Source organism: Sardina pilchardus, chromosome 14 (assembly GCF_963854185.1).
Source record: "Sardina pilchardus chromosome 14, fSarPil1.1, whole genome shotgun sequence".
NCBI classification, from domain to species: domain Eukaryota; kingdom Metazoa; phylum Chordata; class Actinopteri; order Clupeiformes; family Clupeidae; genus Sardina; species Sardina pilchardus.
The window spans coordinates 24,732,344-24,754,748 of NC_085007.1; the positions used below are offsets into that span (position 1 = coordinate 24,732,344).

Here is a 22,405-nt window from a genome sequence, read left to right on the forward strand (position 1 = left end):
TCTGCTTTACTTGTCCCAGCGTTTAGAATGCAGATCGGATATGCTCAATTCCGATTTTGTGCTCATGTCCGATTTTTTCGATTGCATGTTTACACTTTCGCCAGTGACCCAAATCCGATTATGTGTGTTTACATTTGCCAGACACTTGAAATGGCCTGCATGCGCATGGGCTGAAAGTTTCTTGGAAAACATTATAGCCTACGGGCACTGCACCAGTAAAAATAGAAAACACATTCACACATTTTATTTCAACAGTGGTTAACAATTTCAGTCACACAAGACCTAGGCTATAATGCATGTCTACGTCGACTAATTAACTAATTGGCTGCATCTGAAAACAAACACTTGCTGTTCCAGAATGGACGCGCATTCAAAACCCTGCGACGTCTTCTTGATATTACCAAAATTCTAAAACAGAGAAGGAAGAAACGAGCAATCATATCAGCTGCCACCTCAAGGCCCCATCACATTACACGCGGCATGCGCTATGAAACCCATTACTTTCAATGGTTTGAGCGCGCAAGAACTGGTCTGCCGCTGCGCTCAGTATAGCGGCATTTTTGCCGCTTTGCTGCTCTGGTACCGCGGTCAAAGTTGAAATATGTTGAACTTTGACCGCGGCGCGCTGTAAGTCAATGGTCTTTTGCGCAGAGCCCAGCGGTAACCACAACAACAATCGTTAGAACGTTACCTCAACCAAGAGCAACCTAGCGGTGAGCGCAGCGCATGCCGCCTGTAATGGGATGGGGCCTTTAAGGCAGGTTTAGACTTGCTGCAGACAACGCGTTCGTGTTCGTATCATGGCTGCCTCGCGTATTTTGCGGTCGTTTGGTGCGTCGGTCGTGCACGTCGTCGCAAGCGAACATGACGCGTCCGCGAGATGCAATACTGATAAGAAAGTAGGGGGCGATCACTCCAAAAAAAGGTGAATGCAAGATGCATTATCGACATCGAAGCTGAGGGCAATTATGAGAGTAAACAATGGCACATGGCCACATCCACATCTGATGTTACTGTAGTCTCCCCCTAGTGAAGACCTCCAGTTGGGTGCGTGATGCTGCAGCGAGTCTGTACACAGGACACAGCAGGTCGCACACGGGCGCTTACGCTTACGCTTGGTCTAACTGAGTATAATCCCAGCCTTAAAGGGACACTTCACTGATTAGCATTAAGCTTTGTATCTTTAGAAAACCAGTCATGTTTTTGAATGGCCGTGCATCATTCCCTCAGTTTGCCTTGAGATGGGAGAAATACAGATTTCAATGTTGGACTTCCTGCTTTCAATGATGTAAAAATCATCATTTTACATAATTGAAAGCAGGGAGTCCTATTCATGGGTTTCATTGAAATCCGTATTTCTCCCATCTCAAGGCAAACTGAGGGAATGATGCACGACCATTCAAAAACATGACTGGTTTTCTAAAGATACAAAGCTTAATGCTAATCGGTGAAGTGTCCCTTTAATTGAAAGGGAGATTTGGGTCCGCGAAAGGATGCAGGACTGGTGGGAGCTAGTTGCCGCCGGCTAACGTCATTAACAGGCGCAAAATTGTCACAAACTAATGATGTGTGGGACGCATAGCACTGGAATATCCGATTTGTCTGTTTAGACTGTAGACACATGAACAAATATCCGATTCATATCTGATTTAAAACCACATAGGAAAGGGGCCTGTATCCGATCTGAGGAGATCGGAATTCATGTGGATTTTTTTACTGTTTACACTGTCGTGGCACAGATCGGATACGTGCCGTATGAGAGCAAAAAATCGGATTCGGGTCACTTCAAACTGGCAGTGTAAACGCAGCCTAAAGGCCCGATCACATTACAGGCGGCATGCGCTATGAAACCCATTAATTTCAATGGGTTGAGAGTGCAAAAGCGGCTCTGCCGCTGTGCTCAGCAAAGCGCAGCGCCGGCGGCATTTTGCCGCTTTGCCGCTGTTGCGCTTGCCGCGGTCAAAGTTGAAACATGTTGAACTTTGACCGCGGCGCGCTGTAAGTGAATGGACTTTTGCGCGGAGCCCAGCAGTAACCATAGAAATAGGAGCGGTAACAGCAACAAAAATCGTAGAACGTTATCTCAACCAAGAGCAACCTAGCGGTGAGCGCAGCGCATGCCACCTGTAATGTGATGGGGCTGTCACGGACAATTTGTTCCGGTGTTCTGTCGAGTTGGGCTGCCTCGTCGAGATGAGCTACCGTAGCAGAATTCGATAGAACGTATCTGTTGAGATGGGCTACCTATCAAGTTGGGCTACCTTAATACCTATCAAGTTGTGCTACCTACAGTAGTGGCACTGCCATTTCGTATTTTCAAACGATTTAGGGCCATTTATATAATAATATAATATGTTTTATGTACATTTACACCCAAACCCCAACATTAAAAATGCACATTTACAAATAAACAGGATTTTCCGGTCATTGGTAGTAAGACAAATGTGTTAAATCAGGCTCCAACCATAACCTCTAACGCTATTTACCACGTTATGTACAGTATTTTAGCCTACTTCCTGTTATCTGTGTTCATTCTTGGCAAAGCCATGAGATATCGATGGCTTTGGTTCTGGGGAAGCTGTGGAACTTGCTGCTTAAACGATCTGTTGGAAACGACGACATCGAGGCATCAGGTGAGCTTATCCGTCATTTAACCAGAAATAATACACCGTTTCAAAGCACACTGGACATGTTTACAACATCTCTGAATGAATGTTGCCCTGCTGAAATGAAGCTTTCAGCTAGCCAAGACCGCGCTCTTCTTAAGCCATGCATTATCGTTATTCACTTGTCGATCAAACTTTCTGTTTCTTCAGTGCAACCCGATGTTATTTAAATGTATGGGTAGTTGTTAAGTGTAGCTGTTAGACATTTTAATTCAGTATCACAAAGCGGGTAATAATGATGTAGACTTGCGTCTAGCTACTCTGACACGTGTAAACAAAGCTAGCCTATGCCCAAAACGTTAGCCCTCATCAGTAGCCTAATAAACCAGAGGTCAAATTAACAAACGGATCTTGTCTGATGCTGTGTTGATCGTATGCATGCATTTCCCCCTTGTTTTTATTTTATTTTTATTTGAAGTCCTTCAGTTGACAGCTTAGAAAGGTAAAGCTATTAGTAGCCTAGCTGGCTCTCCTTCGCAGAGGTGGTTGCATAAAATGTGTATGGTATCCTGAGCTCATGCGGCATGCAACAGGAAAGATGTTTAGGCTACATGTCAGATACCCCGTCTATTTCTTATGTGAGTCATACCAAAATGCATGGCGACATACCCAATGTAGACCTTCCATGCTGTGCTTCCAGATAGGCAAATTAATTAAGACATGCAAGTCTTAAGGTGCACAAAGAAACCATAGAAATGTGATTGGTTCTATCTCCATCTATTGTATGTTAAATTGAATATATGATGCATTCTTTTTCTCAGATGAATCATTTACATAATTTACATTATGAATCTGCAATATCAAGAGGAGTGCTCCCATGAATTCATCCATAGGTGAGTTCATGTCACACTTTCAAACCTGTGTGTGTGTGTTTGTGTGTGTGTGTGTGTGTGTGTGTGTGTGTGTGTGTGTGTGTGTGTGTGTGTGTGTGTGCGTGCGTGCTATATATAGTGTACTATTCTATATATTTATAATATACACTGCTCAAAAAAATAAAGGGAACACTTGTTCATAGGAGTATAGCATCAAGTCAGTCACACTTGTGGGATATTGATTTGGCCAGTTATGCAACAGAGGTAGTTGTGAATCAGGTTGACCTGCTTTGATGTCAACAAAATTTACTACAGGTGTACTAGAGGGCCAACTGTGAGACAACCCCCAAAACAGGAATGGTTTTACAGGTGGTGGCAACTGGTAATTTTTTCATCTGTATCCTTTTTGACTGATGTTTCACTAGTTTTGCATTTGGATAGGGTCAGTGTTACTACTGGTAGCATAAGCCAATATCTGGAGCCTACAGAGGTAGTCCAACTCCTCCAGAATGGCACACCAAGCTGTTCCATTGCCAGAAAGATTGCTGCATCTCCCAGCATAGTTTCAAGAGCATGGAAGAGATTCCAGAAGACAGGCAGTTGCTCTAGGAGAGCAGGACAGGGTGGCAGAAGGTCCTTAACCCAGTAGGAGGACCAGTATCTGCTCTTTTGTGTAAGGAGGGACAGTAGGAGCCCTACTATAGCCCTACAGAATGACCTCCAGCAGGTCACTGATGTGAATGCCTCTGGCCACACTGTCAGAAACAGACTTCATGAAGGTGGCCTGAGAGCCCGATGGCCTCTAGAGGGACCTGTGCTCACTGCCCAGCACCGTGGAGCTCAATTGACATTTGCCATAGAATGCAAAATTGGCAGGTCTGCCACTAGAGCCCTGTGCTTTTCACAGATGAGAGCAGGATCACCCTAAGCACATGTGACAGACATGAAAGGGTCTGGAGATGTCGTGGGGAACATGATGCTGCTGCAGTGTAGTATAGTCTTATATGAAGTAGAAGTATTGTGTTGTAGTACTATGCAGGAATATGTAGTTATAAGCAGTACTATCCTTTATATTTTAATGAGTGTTGTATGGAGTTGAAGTATTGTGTCGTGTAGTACTGTGCAGTATACATTTATAAGCAGTACTATCCTGCATAGTACTGCTTATAACTACGTAGTGCTGCATAGTACTACACAACACAATACTTCTACTTCATACAACCCTGATTTCAAAAACATAAATGCAGTTAAAATGTCTGTTCATTTTATTGTGTAGAAGTGTGTTAACATTACAAATTCACTTCCAATTGATTCCAGCTTAGTCTCAACTCCCTTCCATTATGCTGTACAGATTTATATATCTGGTGTTCATCTTTTTAGGTGTCTTGTGGGTATTAATCCTGAGAGGGGGACAAAGGCAAATGGCAGGAAAACAAGAAGCACCCCTCCTCAGGTTTCCATGTGCTCCGAAAACTGATGGACTGTTGTTATGCCCTCGTCTGAAAATGGTGAGTATTATACAGTGCAACCGGAAAGTATTCAGACCCTTTGTTGTGACACTTGCAATTGAGCTCTGGTGCATTTTATTTCTATCAATCGTCCCTGAGATGCTTCCACAAGTTGACTAGAGTCCATCTGTGCCTAAATGAATTCATTGCCCATTATTAGGAGAGGCAGCCATATCTTTATATAAGGATTCATATTGAAGATGTAAAATTCTACAGCATCGAAAATGCTCAAGGGCATGGTAGCCTCCATCATTCTCAACTGGAACATTTTGGAACAACCAACAGTCTTCCTAGATGTGGCTGCTCAGCCGAACACAATGCTATTGAGTATAGCAGGGAGCAACAACACTTAACACACATAGAAAAGTGCATGGTTTACAGAGAAAGCAGCAGTGAGGTTCAGTTGTGCAAAAAGTGTAAAGTGAGGAAGACCAGGTTATGAAGTGAGTGCTTAGTGCATGTTCAGGTGAAGAATAGCTTGTAAATAGGTACCATCCCTAAAGTGTGATGTTTTACATCTGATACTACTGTACCTTCTCCCTGGGTGACTGTGAATAGATGGTGTGCTGGATGGGAGAGGTCAGAGATGATGTTTACGGCTTTCTTGGAAAGAAAAAAAAGGCAGACTACAGCCAACGATTTTAGAGGCCCTGTGTACTACCCTCTCAGGCCGTTACTACCATACCATGCCAGAGCAGGATGGAGAAGGTGAGTACGCTTTCGATGGTAGCCTGATAGAAGTGGATCACGCCTGCTTGACCGACCCCAAATTTCCTCAGCTGGCGGAGGAAGTGTGATCTCTGATGGAAGGAGGGGACCCACTACTTGGCCATTAATGGAGATGGGAAGGTTTGACAGGCAGGATGGTGTTGAAAGCTGAGCTAAAGTCAATGAACAGTACACAGGCATAGGTGGACTAAGTATCAAGATGCTGTAGAATGAAATGTGTGCAAAATGACTAGACTACTAGACGTTCAAAGATTTTCATGACAACAGAAGTGAGTGCAACAGGCCTATAATCATTAAGACAGGTTATGTTAGTTTTCTTGGGCACTGGGATGATCAGATTTAAGACATGCAGGTACCATTGTACTGTTTAGAGACAAGTTGAAGATGTTAGTGTGAGTTGGAGCAAGTTCATTTGCACAGTTCTTTAATGTAGCTGGTGTCACCATCAATGTTGAACTACTCCATAAAGACTTTTAGCAAATTGGTGTAAATAAAGTGAGTTAGCTTGAAAATGTTCCACTCAAGGTGACCAATTGTATATTTTTCTTTCACAGAAAAGCCCAAGGACTCAGAACATGAAGCCAAAGAAGTAGATGATGACTCGGACCAGACATACCAAATGGAAAAGCCCATTAAACAAAAGTAATCAACCCTACTGGAGATGAATGCGAAATTCTAAATCAAGTTTTAACATTAGATTTCTAAGTTTCCAAAGGATAGGTCAAGCAGAAGTAGTGCAAAAGGTGTCCTACTTGCTTCGGTAGGAGGGGAAACGTATAGTCTAATAAACGTTTTTAGTCTTGCACCAAATTGTCAAGGTACTCATGGCTGTCAGTTAGCGGTATAACAATATTTTAACAATTTTTTAAGAAATCTTAAGTGATGAAATATATTGCTCTACGCTCTATAGGGCTGCTTGATTATCGTAAAAATCATTATCACGATTATTTTGTTCAATATTGAGATCACGATTATTAGATGTGATTACTCAGTGATTTTGGAACTATCATCCATATTCAAAATGCAATTTTTAAAAATGTTTTAGTTGAATTTTAAATATAATCCAACAGGAAAAAATACATGTAAAAAGATAATGCACAAGACAACTTGAGACAAAAGGAGAGCATTGTAATGAAACTGAATGTTGCAAAATAATGATTATATTTTGATTATGCTATTTTCATAATTGTTTAATTTGAGTTATTTCACAATAGGTTTCAAAGAATTGCTGTACTACTTTAAGATTATTATTTTTATTTATGTGGTGATGATGATGCCTCCCTTCCTTCAGATGGAGGCTGCTGAGGCAGTTCATCAATACAACACACACAAACACACAAATGACGTGGAAATAAAGCATGCCATGCTTAACTCAAGTGAAGTGTTATTTGGATAAGATCGTACCAATGTAGTAATACAATATGTATCTACTCATGATAAAGTGAAGGTATTGCTACAACATTTAAAGGTGAATATCTCTGGCCTATCACTGAGATGTGTTTATAGTCAGAAGTTGCAGAGCATCTTCAAAAGTATGACACCCATTAGGCTCCATGATCTTGGCAAATTTGAGCTGGTTTACCGAGATGTTGTACCACTTAAAGAGTGCAATAAAATTTTATTAATTAACTGTCATTGAGTCCATTTTCTTGTCTCAACTCAAGAAGTTAAGCCTACCTTACACTGATAAGATTTGGGAAAGATTGTATTTTAATGCCTCTCTTTCAAGCTTTGCTCAAAAGACTACAATCTTTCAATAATCTTTCCCAAATCTTGTAAATGTAAGGTAGGTTATAGTTCATTTTGCGATGCATGGTGCCAAAGGTGTGGTGGTAAAATGCAGGTGGGTAAACTATGAATTCTCATGGAAAGGTGGACTATGCCATGTGGTAGGCTCAGATTTTCATAAAAGGCTTTCAGAACATGTTTGATGAAGGTTATTGTTCGATGTTTATAACAATACCACGTGGTATTGATTAATAAAATATATGAATGTATATTGTTAATGTGGATAACACAGTGTGATTTTTGAATGTGAAAAGTTGCAATTGGTGAATAAACTATTTTGAGAGGTAGATAAACAACAACAGGTGGATAAACTATTTCTGAAATTGTGGATAAACTACGTTTAGCTGCTACTTGCGTTTATCTTCCACGACATCCCTGCCTTTAGCAATGTTATGATGGGTTATTCCGATTAGTTTAGCTAGCTAACAAGAACACATTTTACACGATGGGAAATCAGTCATTTATTTTAAATAATCGCCTACCTCGCTATTTATTTTTACATCATCGTTACACGACGACGTAGTAGACATTTATACATGTTGAGTCGACTAACTATCCACATCCTCGCTGTTTACATGGACGCTACCTCGGTGTTGAGAAAGGTAGCTTAAAATGACAGTCGTTTTACTCCCAACATTCGATTTTGACGGATTTTTCAAGTGCGCTTGCGCGGTAGCTCATCTCGACAAGTAGCTCAGATTGACAGAACACCGGCTTGCGAAAAAGTTCCGGATGACGAAACAATGACGCTCTAATCAGCTGTTCTAGGCGAACGTCTCGTAGAATGTTCGTGTCATCTCCTAGGCGACTGACCATTGTTTTATTATTTCGTTTTGGATTTCAGAAACAGAACTAGAACGGTTTGGTTTTTCTGTTTTGGTTTTCAGAAACAGAAAATAGAAGTTTGGTTTTTCTGTTTTGTTTTTTTCGTTTTTTCCATTTCGGTTTTTAAAACAGAAAAAACAAACAAACAGGCCAGTTTTGTTTTTTCTGTTTTGGTTTGAAAATGGAATAATGAATGAACGAACCATACACGCATTTTCTGTTTTGGTTTTTCGTTTTTTCCATTTCGGTTTTTAAAACAGAAAAAACAAACAAACATGACATTTTTGGTTTTTCTGTTTTGGCTCGAAAAAACCGAATAATGAATGAACGATCCATACACGTCACGGACCCGATTAGCCTTCGTGTTAAGGTTTTATTTAGCAGTAGTAGGCTAGGTCAAACGCCTATTTTACCCTGTCTGTAGCCTAGAGTAGGCTACGGATTGTCTGAAGCCAACTATCCGAAGCTAGACCTAGGCCTACTCAAACGCTGAAATAGCTTGGCTACAGTATTATTTGATATTAACTTTCGTTATAAAAGTTGTAAGCCTATCTAGGATATCTATCTATCTATAGATATATGATGGGCTACAAAACTGTTCGCTAAATATCCCAACCTGTTCCTAAGCACTGTTCATGTCACGCCACATACAGTAGTCTTAACTCTCATTCGTCAGTAGGCTAAAACTATTTCCAGGAGGCTACTCAGTTGGCTTCAGATAATAACAAAATAATGTCGTGGAAATGTAATGGAAAGGAAGACCGTAACAAGTTGTCCTACCTCTCGCTGACGAAGTTCGGCCTTCTGCATTTTATCCTAGTAGCCTACAGACTACAGTTTTTTTTTGCAGTAGCCGCTGCCTATACGGCAAATGTGTCGGTTCATTACATTTGCGTCAGCAAAGAAGTTGGGGAAGCATTGATTTTTCAAGGTGCTGGTCTAATCATCTCACAATGATATCGGTGTTCATAGTGCCATACATAAAACCCAATAACTAAGATATCAGACGCTCTAGTATTTGTGATAAAGTGCAAGAAATGTTAACATGGGTAGCATTCTGTTGCATTCAGAGCAAACACAGGTGAATTAGCGTGTAAGATTCTCTGATCAACTAATAATTCTTTAGTAGGCCAACATGCATTGTTCACTACTCCCCAAACAGCATGTGTGCTGATAAGACTTTTGTCATGGAGCACATGGCTTATGGTGGTGCAACATGGGGAGACCACACCTAAAGTGAATTTTAAAAGAAAAGTAATTTATTACAAACATTTGATGGAAAAAGTTAGTGAGAGGCAAACCAAGTATTATCAAGCGGGTCACTGTCCACTCTAATGTTACTCATGCGTCAAATGGAAAGGACAATTGCCATTTGAAAATGTCATTGCAATTACAAAATATTTAGTTTATAAAAGAAAACACACATTTAAGAAAATAAATCATAACAATCAGGCAAGAATTACTCTCTAATATGGTCTTTTTATTTAAAAAACAAACAAGTAAAACCACAATTGGCTCCCCTTCTGCTGGCACTGGTGAGCTGGTTTCTCCAATTCCATGCATATCCTGAGCCAGGGGGTGAGGGGTCTCTCCTCCAAGCTGGCTTGGTTGTGCCAGTGTCTCAGTCCAGTCCTCTTCTCAGTCAGCCCTTTACTATGGTACGATGCATCGTTCAACTAACCAACATCTAAGTTACGACTGTTTCCCAATCCAAAACCGTCGTAGTACTTTGTAAGTCTGGACAATGATGTTTCCAAACTTCTGTAGTCTGAACTAAGGCAGTCATTACATATACCGGTAGTAGCCTAACGTAGTCATTATTACCTGATACATAAATTAATGACTGCTTTGAATTCACTTTTACACACGTGTAATTTAAATGTGCAGGTGAAACTGTTGAGTACTTTATTGTTATTCACCCTCTATTCACATGTTTGCACCGTCAGCTCTGTGGCGCACTGTGCTAAGGCTGATGATAGCCTGCAATGTGCAGCACATGACAGTCAGTCATCCAAGAGTTCAAGTCTGGGTTGAAGTAGATATTTTGACTACAATATTCTCACCATTGTTTACCTATTAGTCTATCTATTATGCAGCTCATACTATCCCCCCACTCCATGACAATGTTAAAATCAAAGGCTACGTATTCTCAACTGACTGATGAAAAGTGCGCACCTTGTATTGTTATCTGCAGGCCGTGTGACTTTGACTTGTGTTCATGTGGCTGCAATTGACTTTTGGATTATGTTTTTTTTGTGTTTAAGTTATCTTAAAATATGGATGTAAGGTACAAGGATACAAGGAGGTTTATTTGTCACATGCATATGATTACTAAAGTAAAGAATGCAGTGAAATGATCAGTTCCTTGGGTGGTTAGAAGTGTAATGTCTTTTCTGTAATGTCTACTATGCTTCTACCACAGGTTGAGGTGTAGTTCGAACTAACTAACTTTGCGACAGTATAAGTGAACGTTTGCTGGAACAATGATTTTGGGAAACACTTGTGTAGCATCAAACTGCACTGCCATAGTTCAATCTATCATTTTTGGAAACAGTTGTGTTGTACTTACGGGTCATTCCACCTCAATTCAACGGATTTTGGAGGAACTTTCTGTAGCAATGAGCAATAATGTACCTTACATTTACCCCATGCATCGCAGGGAACTAATGCAAATGATGTATCTGATACATCAGATATGGGGGGGGGCTAGAATTAGCCAATAATGTTGCGCAATTAGCCTGCATAGCATGCACATGAAGGGCACCCCCCCCCCCCCAAAAAAAATAAAATAAACCCTCTTCAGGTCTCACCTCTCAAGAAAACGGTGATTGTCGCCGAAAAGCGACAAGTTTGCAGGTCTGTTAAGACGGGCCAGAGGCTAAACTGATGATGACAGCGCTGCAACTTTGGAAGTCAGTAAACATAGTCATACCTAATACATATTATACATTAGGTATATCAAGCTAATATTTTGGCTAAGTTTAAATGGTTACTCTTTAGGTGGTAACATTTTTAAGCCAATCTGTGATGGTCAAGCAGAAGGCATTTGTTGAATTGAGGTGGAATGACCCTTACTTGCTAACTATGCTTTTGGGTTGCTCAGCCCCGTATCACAGAGCTGACGACATGCTTGTGCAAATAGAGGGTAAATGACGATAAAGCGCACAACTGTTTTTCACATTTAAAGGTGACATAGAATGAAAAGCATTTTGTCTTAGTTTTGATGCATTTGGAGAGGTTGTGCATAACCAAAGAGCTATCATGGACATGAGGCACGGTTGTGCCCTCCTTCATATGAATGCTATTTTACAAGCAATAAGACTTAGTCTGGTTATCACCAAGCTGGCAAGCTCAATCTTTTAAGATGAACATTAGTATCAAGAGTCTGTGGTTTATTTGGACTGCACAAGAGGCGTGATCAATGGGCATCGTTCAAATAACTCTGTACACTTGGATAGTCCTTCAACCAATCAGACCAACGATCTTGGTGCGCCTTTTGGACAAGCTAGTTTGTTGGACCCAACAGTTGTAGACAGGATGCAGGGGAGACAGATGTGCAGGTTTCCAGCCTGAGCTGCTGGGCGAAATCCAAATTTGCCAGCAGGCAGGGCAGGGTTCACCCAGCCTAGATAAGACCTACTCTGAGTGATGTTCGCCCTATTAAAGGTTTATGTGGCATTAAAATGATTTTGGAAACATTATTTTAAGGTAACCTATACTAAAAATAAAAAAAAAAGGAGGGGCTTTAAATTACACATGTATTAAGGCAGCCATTAGGCTGTAAACGCTATTAGAGCTGGGGTCTCCCTACATGTATGTCTGTGTGGAAGTGTTAGAGAAATATCTACATTGTCTACCTGTCAGGGACCTGAAATGTGCATGTGTGCTAATGCCCAGTTGAGGATGATGGGAGATCACTCTCTGCGTCCTCTTTCTGTAGCCTGTAACTGCCTGTCCAGATATTTCACTTTGATGTCCATCCCTTCATGGTCCTTGAGGTCATGTTTGCCTATAGCCTGGAGCTCATCAGGTTGCCTCATGCCCCTGAGTGATTCCACCAGTGCTTACTCATTATTCTCTCCCTCCATCTAAAACAATGAAGATTAGATCAGATTAGATTCAATGTTGTCATTATGCAGAGTACAAGTATAGAGGCAACGACATGCAGTTTGCGTCAAACCAGAAGTGCGAAAAAAGCAGAAAAATGCACTGATACAGTGTAGACATGTGATGCAATATAAACAGTAAGTTATACGATAAATTAAATATATGTGCAATGTATTAGCAGTAGCCTTATAACAGCAGTATACTGTAGATATGGATATGTAGTAGCCTATGAACAGTGTATGAACAACATACAGATATGTGCAGTGTAGTAGCAGTAATATAAGAGTAGTAAATAATAAGTGTATGCACATTAAGAACAGTATAAAAGAACAGTGTAATAGCTATGTATACGTGTAATTACAGTGCATACATTGAAGATAAGAAGATAAGATAAAACATAAATGTTAAGATCACAGGGCTTAATTATACTCCACATTCACGTAATCTCAATTTACATCATAATACTTTGAAAAGCATCCTCACTGGTTAGTCCATGGGCCAGGACCCTAAAAATCACATATTGGTATCACCAGAGGTGGCAAAATCTATCAAAGATTTTTGTAATCCTCCATGCAAAATACATTACAGCCAGGGTATAGTGATATGGAGGAAGTTGGGAGATATCTCAATGCACATTTTTATCACATCTAGAGTACTGTATAGACTTTTCAGAAAAATATATTTTAGGGTAATTAACCTGTTTTCTTTAATGCATACTAAGAAAACTGCATATACACAAACACATTCTCTCTCTCTCTCTCTCTCTCTCTCTCTCTCTCTCTCTCTCTCTCTCTCTCTCTCTCTCTCTCTCTCTCTCTCTCTTCCAACTTCCTCCATATCACTATACCCTAGCTGTAATGTATTTTGCATTACATTGAAATGCATTGATTTTCAATGGACAGCTATTGGTTATGGGTCTAAAATAGCTGTGTAAAGTATATTCAGCTATCTAACCCATACATTTTCTAAAAGCTCATACTCTCTAGATGTGATATAGCAAGAGTTGGGATTTGACCCACCCACTTTCAGTCCTTTGCCTCTATCTAATCCTATATTATGTAGGTGAAAAAGTGTACGACGGATACATTTTAGCCTATGTGATTCATGAAAAGCTATATAATCCATCTAAACTATATATTTTCTAAAGGCCTATGGCATCTACATGTGATATAACATGGATTAAGACATATCCTATCATCCCACACACTTGCATACACCTATACCTACGCATAGGTGTGTATTGTGAATGGCACTGGGTATGGGTATAAAAGCCAGTAAAAATACAACTAAGCTACCACTTAGAAAAGGTTATCATACCAAAACATATCTCTCAGACATAGAGGATTAAGAAAATCATTGCTAGATTTTGCCACCTTTGGTGAGACCAACTTCTGCTCTGGCCCATGGACTACTAGGAGGACTGACAATGGTTAGAGAGGCATGAGCTCACATGCAGCAACATACCAGCTTGCAAGCCATGATAGATAGATAGATAGATAGATAGATAGATAATACTTTATTCATCTCCAAGGGGAAATTAGTGTTTCAGCAGCAATACAAACACAACAACCAACAAAAACATACAAACATACATGCAGGACATTATTTAAAATGTTATTCCTTTCTCTCTGCCCAGATGGGCAGTCTTAGATAACTTAATATTAAGCTCAAGAGGAATTTTAACGATTTCATTCCAAATCAAAGAAATATTGCCCCCTCTTGTTTCTCAAATAGCTAAATAGCTAACATGAACTTTCTTAACTGACATTAAGCTGTCTGCTAATGTCAACACAACTAGCTAAGTCACCAAATAGCAAGCATGGCTAATGTTACGGTCGAGTGTACATATTGTGGAATTGGTGATTGTAAAACTGTGAAGTAGTGACCAGAACATTTTGCAATAACAGTAAATAAAATTACTTTTCATTACCTGAGTTGATCCATGATCTTCTGGAGTGGTAGGCTACTGCTCCGCATCCAGATGTAACGTTAACGTTAGCGAGTCCAGATTCAGTAGTAAAAAAATAAATAAAACGTTCCGCAAACCCCTTTTAACCTACCTATCAACCACCGCAAAGCCTACTTGATGTAACGTCTATGAAGGAAATTTCAAATATAAAATCGCTGCCTGATCGGCAAAGTATTAGACTGAACTTAATTGGTAGGCCTAACTTCTGTAACGCAAAGCGTGCCAAGCAAGCCATGCCACCCTCCTGTCGCTGAAGGACTCCTTCGAACGTTCACCTCTGTATTATGTGGTCACAATGGGGTAAATGGATGTCCAGCGACGGCAACCGTCATAGCAACGACGCCAACATTCTATGAGAAACATTAAACGTGAGATCGAAATATGATTATTACGTCATCCGGAACTTTTTTTTTTTTTTTTTTTTTTTTTTTTTTTTTTTTTTTTTTTTTTTTTTTTTTTTTTTTTTTTTTTTTTTTTTTTTACTCTTGCTCCACAAGTTTATTGCTGTGACCGTGAGGCCAGCCAGTCTTCTCACACTGCAACGATAAAGACATTCTTTTTCCTTTGAGAATAGAAAAAGGAAATTGGCTATTGAAGTGGTGCGAATTACTGTTAAGTGAACATGAGCAATTACAATATTTCAAAATAATATTACATTCAGATGCTCATACGAAATAAAAAAAAGGCAAAACAACCAACAGTATTCACATCACAACATGTAGTTAGTTCGGACAGGTGGCAGTTTGATGTGTCCTGAATAAGGTCTGTCAAATCAGCTCGTATGCTTATGCAGGATCTTGACTGCAGGTGTTGTGCACATTTGATTCTGGCTTCTGTGGAATCCAAACATGGGGTACGAGTGACTTCAGTTTCTTAGAGCAACTTCATATGCTGTCCAGTTTTTTAAGAACATAAGGTGTGACTCTGAGAAGAGCGACGTATATCAAAAAGTTCCTCACGGAGGAAATTACATCTTCCCTCATCTTCTTTTTCATCTCTTCTGGGTCCATTTTAGGACCAAGGCCTTCAAGCTTGAACATCTTGGTTTAACCTGAAGATCAATTACCGTATCAGATCAATTGTCCAGCGCGGAGATCATCCGGAACTTTTTTGCAAGCCGGAACAAATAGACCATGACAGGGCCTTAAAGCAATAGTTCGGAATTTTGACATAGGACCTCATTTCCAATTCAGTCTGGGTGATATAGGTCGGTGAATACCATTTTCAGTGAATTTCTGCCCTTCCTATGAGTTGCAGCGTTCATCTCGTGCTAATCTGGTGCCAAGATAACGCAAGTCAACGGTAACATCCAGCCTGCCACTGAAAACACTCCACAGAACACCCGAAACAAATACATTTTAACGTCAGACTATCGATGTACATGCCTAGTGTTGATAGAACCATGTTAGAAATAAAACGAACCTTGCATCGCATTGCAATAGCCTACTTTGTTCCCTGTATAGCAGTGGCGGATTGATATTGAGAAACTAGTCCCTCAAAATGTAATAAATCATTGAGTTGCAAGGTTAGTTTTATTTCTAAAATTATTCTATCAACACGGACATGTATATCGATAGTCCGACGATTCAATTGACTTGCCTCGGGTGTGCGGTGGAGTGAGTAAGACTGTTGTTGATGTCAGACTGATGTTACCGTAGAAATGTGTTAGCTCAAAACCAGCGTTAGCAAAGGGGGACGCTGCAACTGAAGGAAGGGGCTAAACGCGATAAAAACGGTCTCCACCGACCTATATCACCTCGGTAAAGTTGGAAATGAGGTCCTATGTCCAAAATTCCGAACTATTCCTTTAAGAGTAGATCAACTTAAGTTAAATCATATGTTAAACATTGTTAATGGTCATGCCGCGACATATTTATGCTCTAATATAAACATGGTCCACACACAGCATAATCATAAGTCAGCTTACGCTCCTGCACAGTTCCTAGAGCTAATAATGCAATTAAGAAATCATTATTTTACTCTGGTATCAGCATGCTACAAGCAACTGCTACAAAGCTCCTATCTTAAAAGACAGGTCAAACAGCTTTTATGGAATAATGTTAATAGTTGATGATATTTTGGATATTTTATGTTTTATAGCATATTTGTTCTCTTTTATTTTGGGATGTCCTTTCTGTATGTCTTTTCAGCCTTTTAGAGTGTGCGTTCTTCTTGTCTATGTCTTGTCTATTTGTCTGCTTTGTTGTGTCTGAACACCAAGGACCATGCTGATAAGTATACTTTTGCATGTCATCCTTTGGATTTGTCTTTTTTTGTCTTAATCCAGAAATCAATCAATCAATCAATCAACTCTGGCCCGACTCTAGCCCCAAGTGGCCCAACAGTTAGGTTGGGCCAGAAATCAGGGGCTAGTAGCCCCGGTTAGCACTCGCGCCATGATGAGTGAAAGCAAGTAGCCCCGGCACGGCCTGGCCAGCTCGGCTTTGGCCCGACAGTCTGAAAGCAGCTATTGTAGCAATTTACAACATGAACAATTCAAGAGAATGAACCGCTCTTATTACTTGGTTTAGTAAATCTACAGCTAAAGAAATGTTTTTAAGTATGCCAGCTTTCACATTTGTGGTGCAAATCTGCAGTCCAGCTTCAGAAAGTAAAGTCCTACCACTGTGCCAACCATTCATTTAAACCAGCTGATCCTAATTAGCACAATAATTCAGGTAGAGAAGCTACCTGAATTATTGTGCTAGGTAGAGCCAAGGTAGAGAAGCTAATTAATGGCATCACCTGTAGGCTATTAAGTGCACAGGCAGATTTTTACTTTCTGAAGCTGGACTTTTCCACTTCTGCAAATCTGGTTGGGCAGCTTACTCCCTCTCTGTGCATACAATATTTTTTGAGAACAATGGCAGGTTAAGGCAATTCGTGGACATATTTTTAAGGAATAACAGATCAATCACTAATGTTTTCACATCAGGATGTTGGAGGTGAGATTTACGGTTACTACTGACCATATGTAGGCTAATATTCATAAATAGACATTTAACATAAGATCCACCGCTATGTGTGTTTAAATGTGAATCACATCATAATGCAACACAAAAACAACGCTGATTAATCTAGCTCTGGACTTTGCCACTTGGTTCCTTTATTTTTCTCAAAAAGATACACGCTGTTTTGGTTACCTTACCCGTATTCTTCTCAGCCATTAAACGCGCAGTTGAGGTGTTCTCCCCTTTTCCACCATAAATCTAACGCCCAAACATTCTGTCTGGCCACCGCCGTTAAGTTATCCGGCAAAATATCCTTAATTTTGGTTACCGCTTCGCTCACTTCCATTCGACAGATGTAAACAGTAGCTTACGTCAATTATGTGGTCAAACTAACGCCGCTGACTTGTTGGCTACATCTCCTTTTCCTTCAGCGTCATGTCTGGAATAATCGACCAGCACCGTCACGCTATCCTACAAATATTCTTTGGCCACCGCTATTTACAATTTATGGTTCCTTTTGAATTCTATTCAACACAATGTAAACAATACGTCAATTATCATCGAACTAACGCCGCGGACTTATGCCAGCAAACCATTTCATTTTGAAAATATAAACAAAATTTTGATACATTAGAGAAAGCGTTGTCACGGCTGACGCCCCCTTTTTTGCTTGACTTCCAAGTTATTTCTTCTTTCCCTTCGTCGTCGTCATGTCTGGAATAATCGACCAGTTGATACTAGAGGAATAATTTGATCAGGAATCGACGCAGAGGGATATTGCACTGCGTCTCCTAATTGGAAATAATTTGAAGAGTCTGCGGCAACTTCGCAGAAGACTCTCTTTACTGGCGGAGATACAATTATCCAGCCGAGGTTGTTGATTTTATCTCGAAGCAGATGCACGTATACATTACAATTGGGCCAGAATGCATGAAAGGTGCCGTTAGTCTTGGCTCCTGTCACTCGAGATGTTGTGTGCGAGATCCAGACCAGCTTGACCCCGAAACCGTTGCGCTTCGGAAAGGTAGGAGCTATGTGCGAGGTCCGGGAGCGAATTATATGTGGCACATGGACTCTTATAATGAACTGACCCCTTTGGCATCGGAGTGAACGGGTGCATTGATGGGTTTTCAAGGCACATTAGGCCTATAACTCCACCAATAGCAACCGCTGCGTCATTGTGCAGCCTATTGAAGCTGTCACCAAACTCGGAGGCTGCTCAAAGATCCTGACATCGGACCGTGGGACAGAGAATGTCCATGCCAACAGGCTGCAGATGTTGTTCAAGGAAGATTTCACTGGGTAGGGTAGGCCTATGCTATCTGCACGCAACGAAGTGGAAAGAAGTGATAACTTGTGTGGTTGAGTGCGTAATAGTTGTGCGTAATAGCCTGGCCAGTAGGCTACGCCATGCGCACCGCAGGCTGCCAATCACAGATGTTGGCTGCGAGTTATCAGATAGAGCGCAAAGGTGCTATTGGTACACTGCTTCAGCAACTAGATTTCAATGAATGATGGATCCAGCTAACGATTTCTGGTTAGGAGAACGTTTTTAGAACGGTTTTTTCTTGGTTAGGGGAACGTTGCCTGAAAGTTGCGAAAGTTGCCCCATGGTTCCCCAGGAAAGTTTTCCTGACGAAAATGCAACGTTTTTTTCTGGTTATTTATTTTGGTTAGCAGAACGTTCTCCTACCTTTTAGGGAACGTTACAATATTTGGTTGCATTAACGTTCCCCTAACCTCCCAGCAACAACGTAAAGGGGGAAAAAAATAAATATGATACTTATCGTGACATCCAGACATGGCTCCGCTTACACTCGCCGACTGCGACGATAAGCTATGAGGCCGACAGTTTCTGATGATTAAGGCAATGACAATTCACTACACGTATATTTTTTCACTTACCGTTAGCTGCGACGAATACGGCATGTTATTCCACTTGAGCGTCAGCTAAACTTTGAAATGCGGGTTAGGTCTAATCTTTCTTGTCTACGGTGTCTTTTTTCCCATAATAAACGATTAAGTCGGATCAAAACATCAGCAGAGCAGGCTAGCCTAACACATTGTTTCAAAATTCAAAACTGGCTGCTTTTATTGCATCGTATTCCATTAAAAGTCCTCGGTTCAGAATTATGATGGGTTTTGGTTTAATTTGTTTTAAATTGGGACTGGGAATTGTGGGATAGGCTGAGTGAACAACACAGTAACATGACCTGTGCTTGCTGGTGATGGAAGAACACAACTTGACTCACCTTCCTGATGCTGAAGGAGCAGTACAACTACCCCTGAGACCAGCGATAAAAGCCTTCCTGGAAGGACTTGATGTGTGATGTCTATTGTTTGTGGTTGGAAAAAGCACAAATGATTAATTGCATGTTTCCTTTTTTACTTGTTTTTATTACTTATTTTTTTAATCAAATGCAGTCATAAAGTATGTCACAAAAAATATAAGAAGTCCACAGAAAGGTTAAATTGCATATTTCTACTAAATGTATCGACAAAGCTCCAAGTGTCTCATATTATGTACTGTATTAGCCTACAGCGCCCTCCATTTACATCAAATCATGTGTGCCACAATAGCACCCCTGATGTTAATAATTTGTACAACCCCCTTTTGCTAATATAAAAACAGCACCTAATCTTCTCCTATAATGTTTCACAAGATTAGAGAAAACAAAAAGAGAGATATTTGACTAGCCTGACGAGCCAGACCCACATCAAGATGTAGGGTCTGGACACTCACCGTAGACAGGGCTCAATCGGAGGGACTGCACTCTCCTCTTCAGCTCACCCCACAGGTTTTCAATTGAGGTCTGGGAACTGAGATGTCTATAGTAGGAGCTTGATACGGTGTCTGGTGAACCATTTCTGTGTAGATTTGGCCATATGTTTAGGGTCATTATCTTGCTGAAAGACCCAGTGACGACCCATAGATAGAAAATATCCTGGTATTTCAAAGCATTCATGATGCCATGCACCCTAACAAGGTTCCCAGCCCCTTTAGAAGGGAAACAGGCCCACAGCATCACCGATCCTCCCCCATACTTCACAGTGGGCATGAGGTTGTCTCATCTGCAAGCACACGGTCGCAGTTGAAGGCCCAGTACCGCTTAGCGAATTCCAGACATTTGCGCTTGATTTTGAGTGAGGGAAGGTTTTTTCCGTGCATGCCTCCCAAACAACTTGTTGGCATGTAGATAGCGCCTGATGGTTGTTTTGGAGATTTTGTGACCCCAAGATGCAACCATTTGATGCAATTCTGCAATCGTGAGCTTTGGAGATTGTTTTATTTCTCTTACCATCCTCCTCACTATGCGTGGTGACAAAATAAGCTTGTGTCCTCTTCCAGGCTTGTTTACCACTGTTCCAGTTTGTTTTACACGATTCCTCTGACCGTAGATATGGGCAGGTGTAGGCGAGTGGCTATTTTCTTGTAGCCATTGCCTGACTTGTGAAGGTCGACACACATCTGCCTTACAGTGTGTTCCTTTGTCTTTCCCATGTTGAAGAGAAATGGCCTCTGTGTCACATCATATTTATACCCCAGGGAAACAGGATGTTAAGAATTACTAATTAAATGTTCATCAAATGAAATGTTCATGTACATACTCTGATCAACTTTGTAAACTACTGTAGAAATGACAGAAATTACATTTATTTCCCTGCTGAAAAAAACAGCAAGAAACGACAGACAGCTGGTTTTCTTCCAGCTATTACTGGTCATTGCTGGTGCAGCTGGTAAGGCCGCCAACTAGACATGCTGGCGTTACCATCTGAGAAAGCTGGTAGTGCTGGTGTGACCAGCCTGTCGTGTGGGATACAGCTGGTGTAAGATGGTCATGCTGGTGACCAGCCTGCCAAGCTTGACAGAGATGGTCAAGCTGGTTTTCTAGAATGACCAACATAAGCTGGCATGGCCAGTAAAAACCAGCAATGTAGACCAGCAAAACCAACTGAAATGACCAGCTTGAGGTGGTACGACATTCTTCTACATTGCTTCTACAATAAAAACTGCATTTATTTTAAGGCTTTAAAAAATTTAATTTTGTAATTTTAGTCATTGCACGAGAAAACCAGGCAAAACCAGCAGGAGCTAGGAAGATGGGGGTCGGCCAAATCGGCTCATACTTTGTATATGTGATAAGTATGTGGAACTATGAACAGCCATACACTTAAAACCCTCGAACTCTTTTTTGTTGTGGAGTTCTGGGGCCCCTCTCAGAGAACCTCAAAAATCCAACAATTCATGGCTGAAAATGACTGAAATTGCCATTTCTACCTTGATTATCCTGATAAAGATATGAACATGAGCTTTATGTTTCCATAGAGCTTAGGTAGAATAGTTTTAAAGACCAAAAGGTGCACTAGGGGGTTATCTGCACCACTGAAAGCAGAATTTTCATCCCTCTAAAATTGGTCATTTTTAGGAGGCATTATCTCACATTCGCAGTGGCTTTGGTGGATGGTTTTACTGTTGCTGGACAGAGGAACATCTTCTGATTCAAAAACAATTGTCGTCTAATTGGGCCACACATAATGTGCGCAGTGCCAGGAGGGTCTTTACGGGGGGTTTTCGGGTTTTGGAGTATAATAAACCAGGTAATAATATCTCACTATAGGGTAATTTATGGTAAATTTTTGTGTCACTGTATGACAAATTGTTAAAGAAAGCTTTAATTAACTAGAAAAGCACTCAAAGAGTGCAGACCTCTGCATGCATTGTTGTTCTTGGTTGTCATACATTTGAAACTAGACTATTCAGATCGCCACCGAGTGGCCATACCATGCCATTACATCGCAAACATCTGGCATTACATCTGTTTGTGATGTAATGCCATGGTATGGCCATGTGATGGCGATCTGAATATGGTTTATCATAGGCCAAAACACGAAAAATCCTGCTAAAGACCCTCCTGGCACGGCACACATTATGTGTGGCCCAATTAGACGACAATTGTTTTTGAATCAGTAGATGTTCCTTTCTCCAGCAGCTGTAAAACCATCCACCAAAGCCACTGCGAATACGAGATAATGCTTCTTAAAAATGACC

General features: G+C 40.7%; 1 protein-coding gene and 1 long non-coding RNA gene across 2 annotated transcripts; one reads left to right on the forward strand and one right to left on the reverse strand.

Annotated features, from left to right (window-relative positions):
- The first annotated feature begins 2,501 nt into the window (after positions 1-2,501).
- LOC134100925 (uncharacterized) lies at positions 2,502-7,315 on the forward strand. Its single transcript, XR_009941329.1, has 5 exons — positions 2,502-2,633; positions 3,428-3,499; positions 4,859-4,986; positions 5,545-5,694; positions 6,270-7,315. It is a non-coding gene; the product is annotated as an uncharacterized LOC134100925 (long non-coding RNA).
- Positions 7,316-14,808: 7,493 nt separating this feature from the next.
- Positions 14,809-15,496, reverse strand: LOC134100843 (mitochondrial import receptor subunit TOM5 homolog). Its single transcript, XM_062554296.1, has one exon. The coding sequence runs from the start codon at positions 15,442-15,444 to the stop codon at positions 15,289-15,291; it is 156 nt and encodes a 51-aa protein (XP_062410280.1). The 5' UTR covers positions 15,445-15,496; the 3' UTR covers positions 14,809-15,288.
- Positions 15,497-22,405: the final 6,909 nt, after the last annotated feature.

What these genes read in the sequence shown, in the direction of transcription:
- LOC134100843 (XM_062554296.1), bottom strand. Translation starts at nt 15,444, where the DNA reads ATGTTCAAGCTTGAAGGCCTTGGTCCTAAAATGGACCCAGAAGAGATG.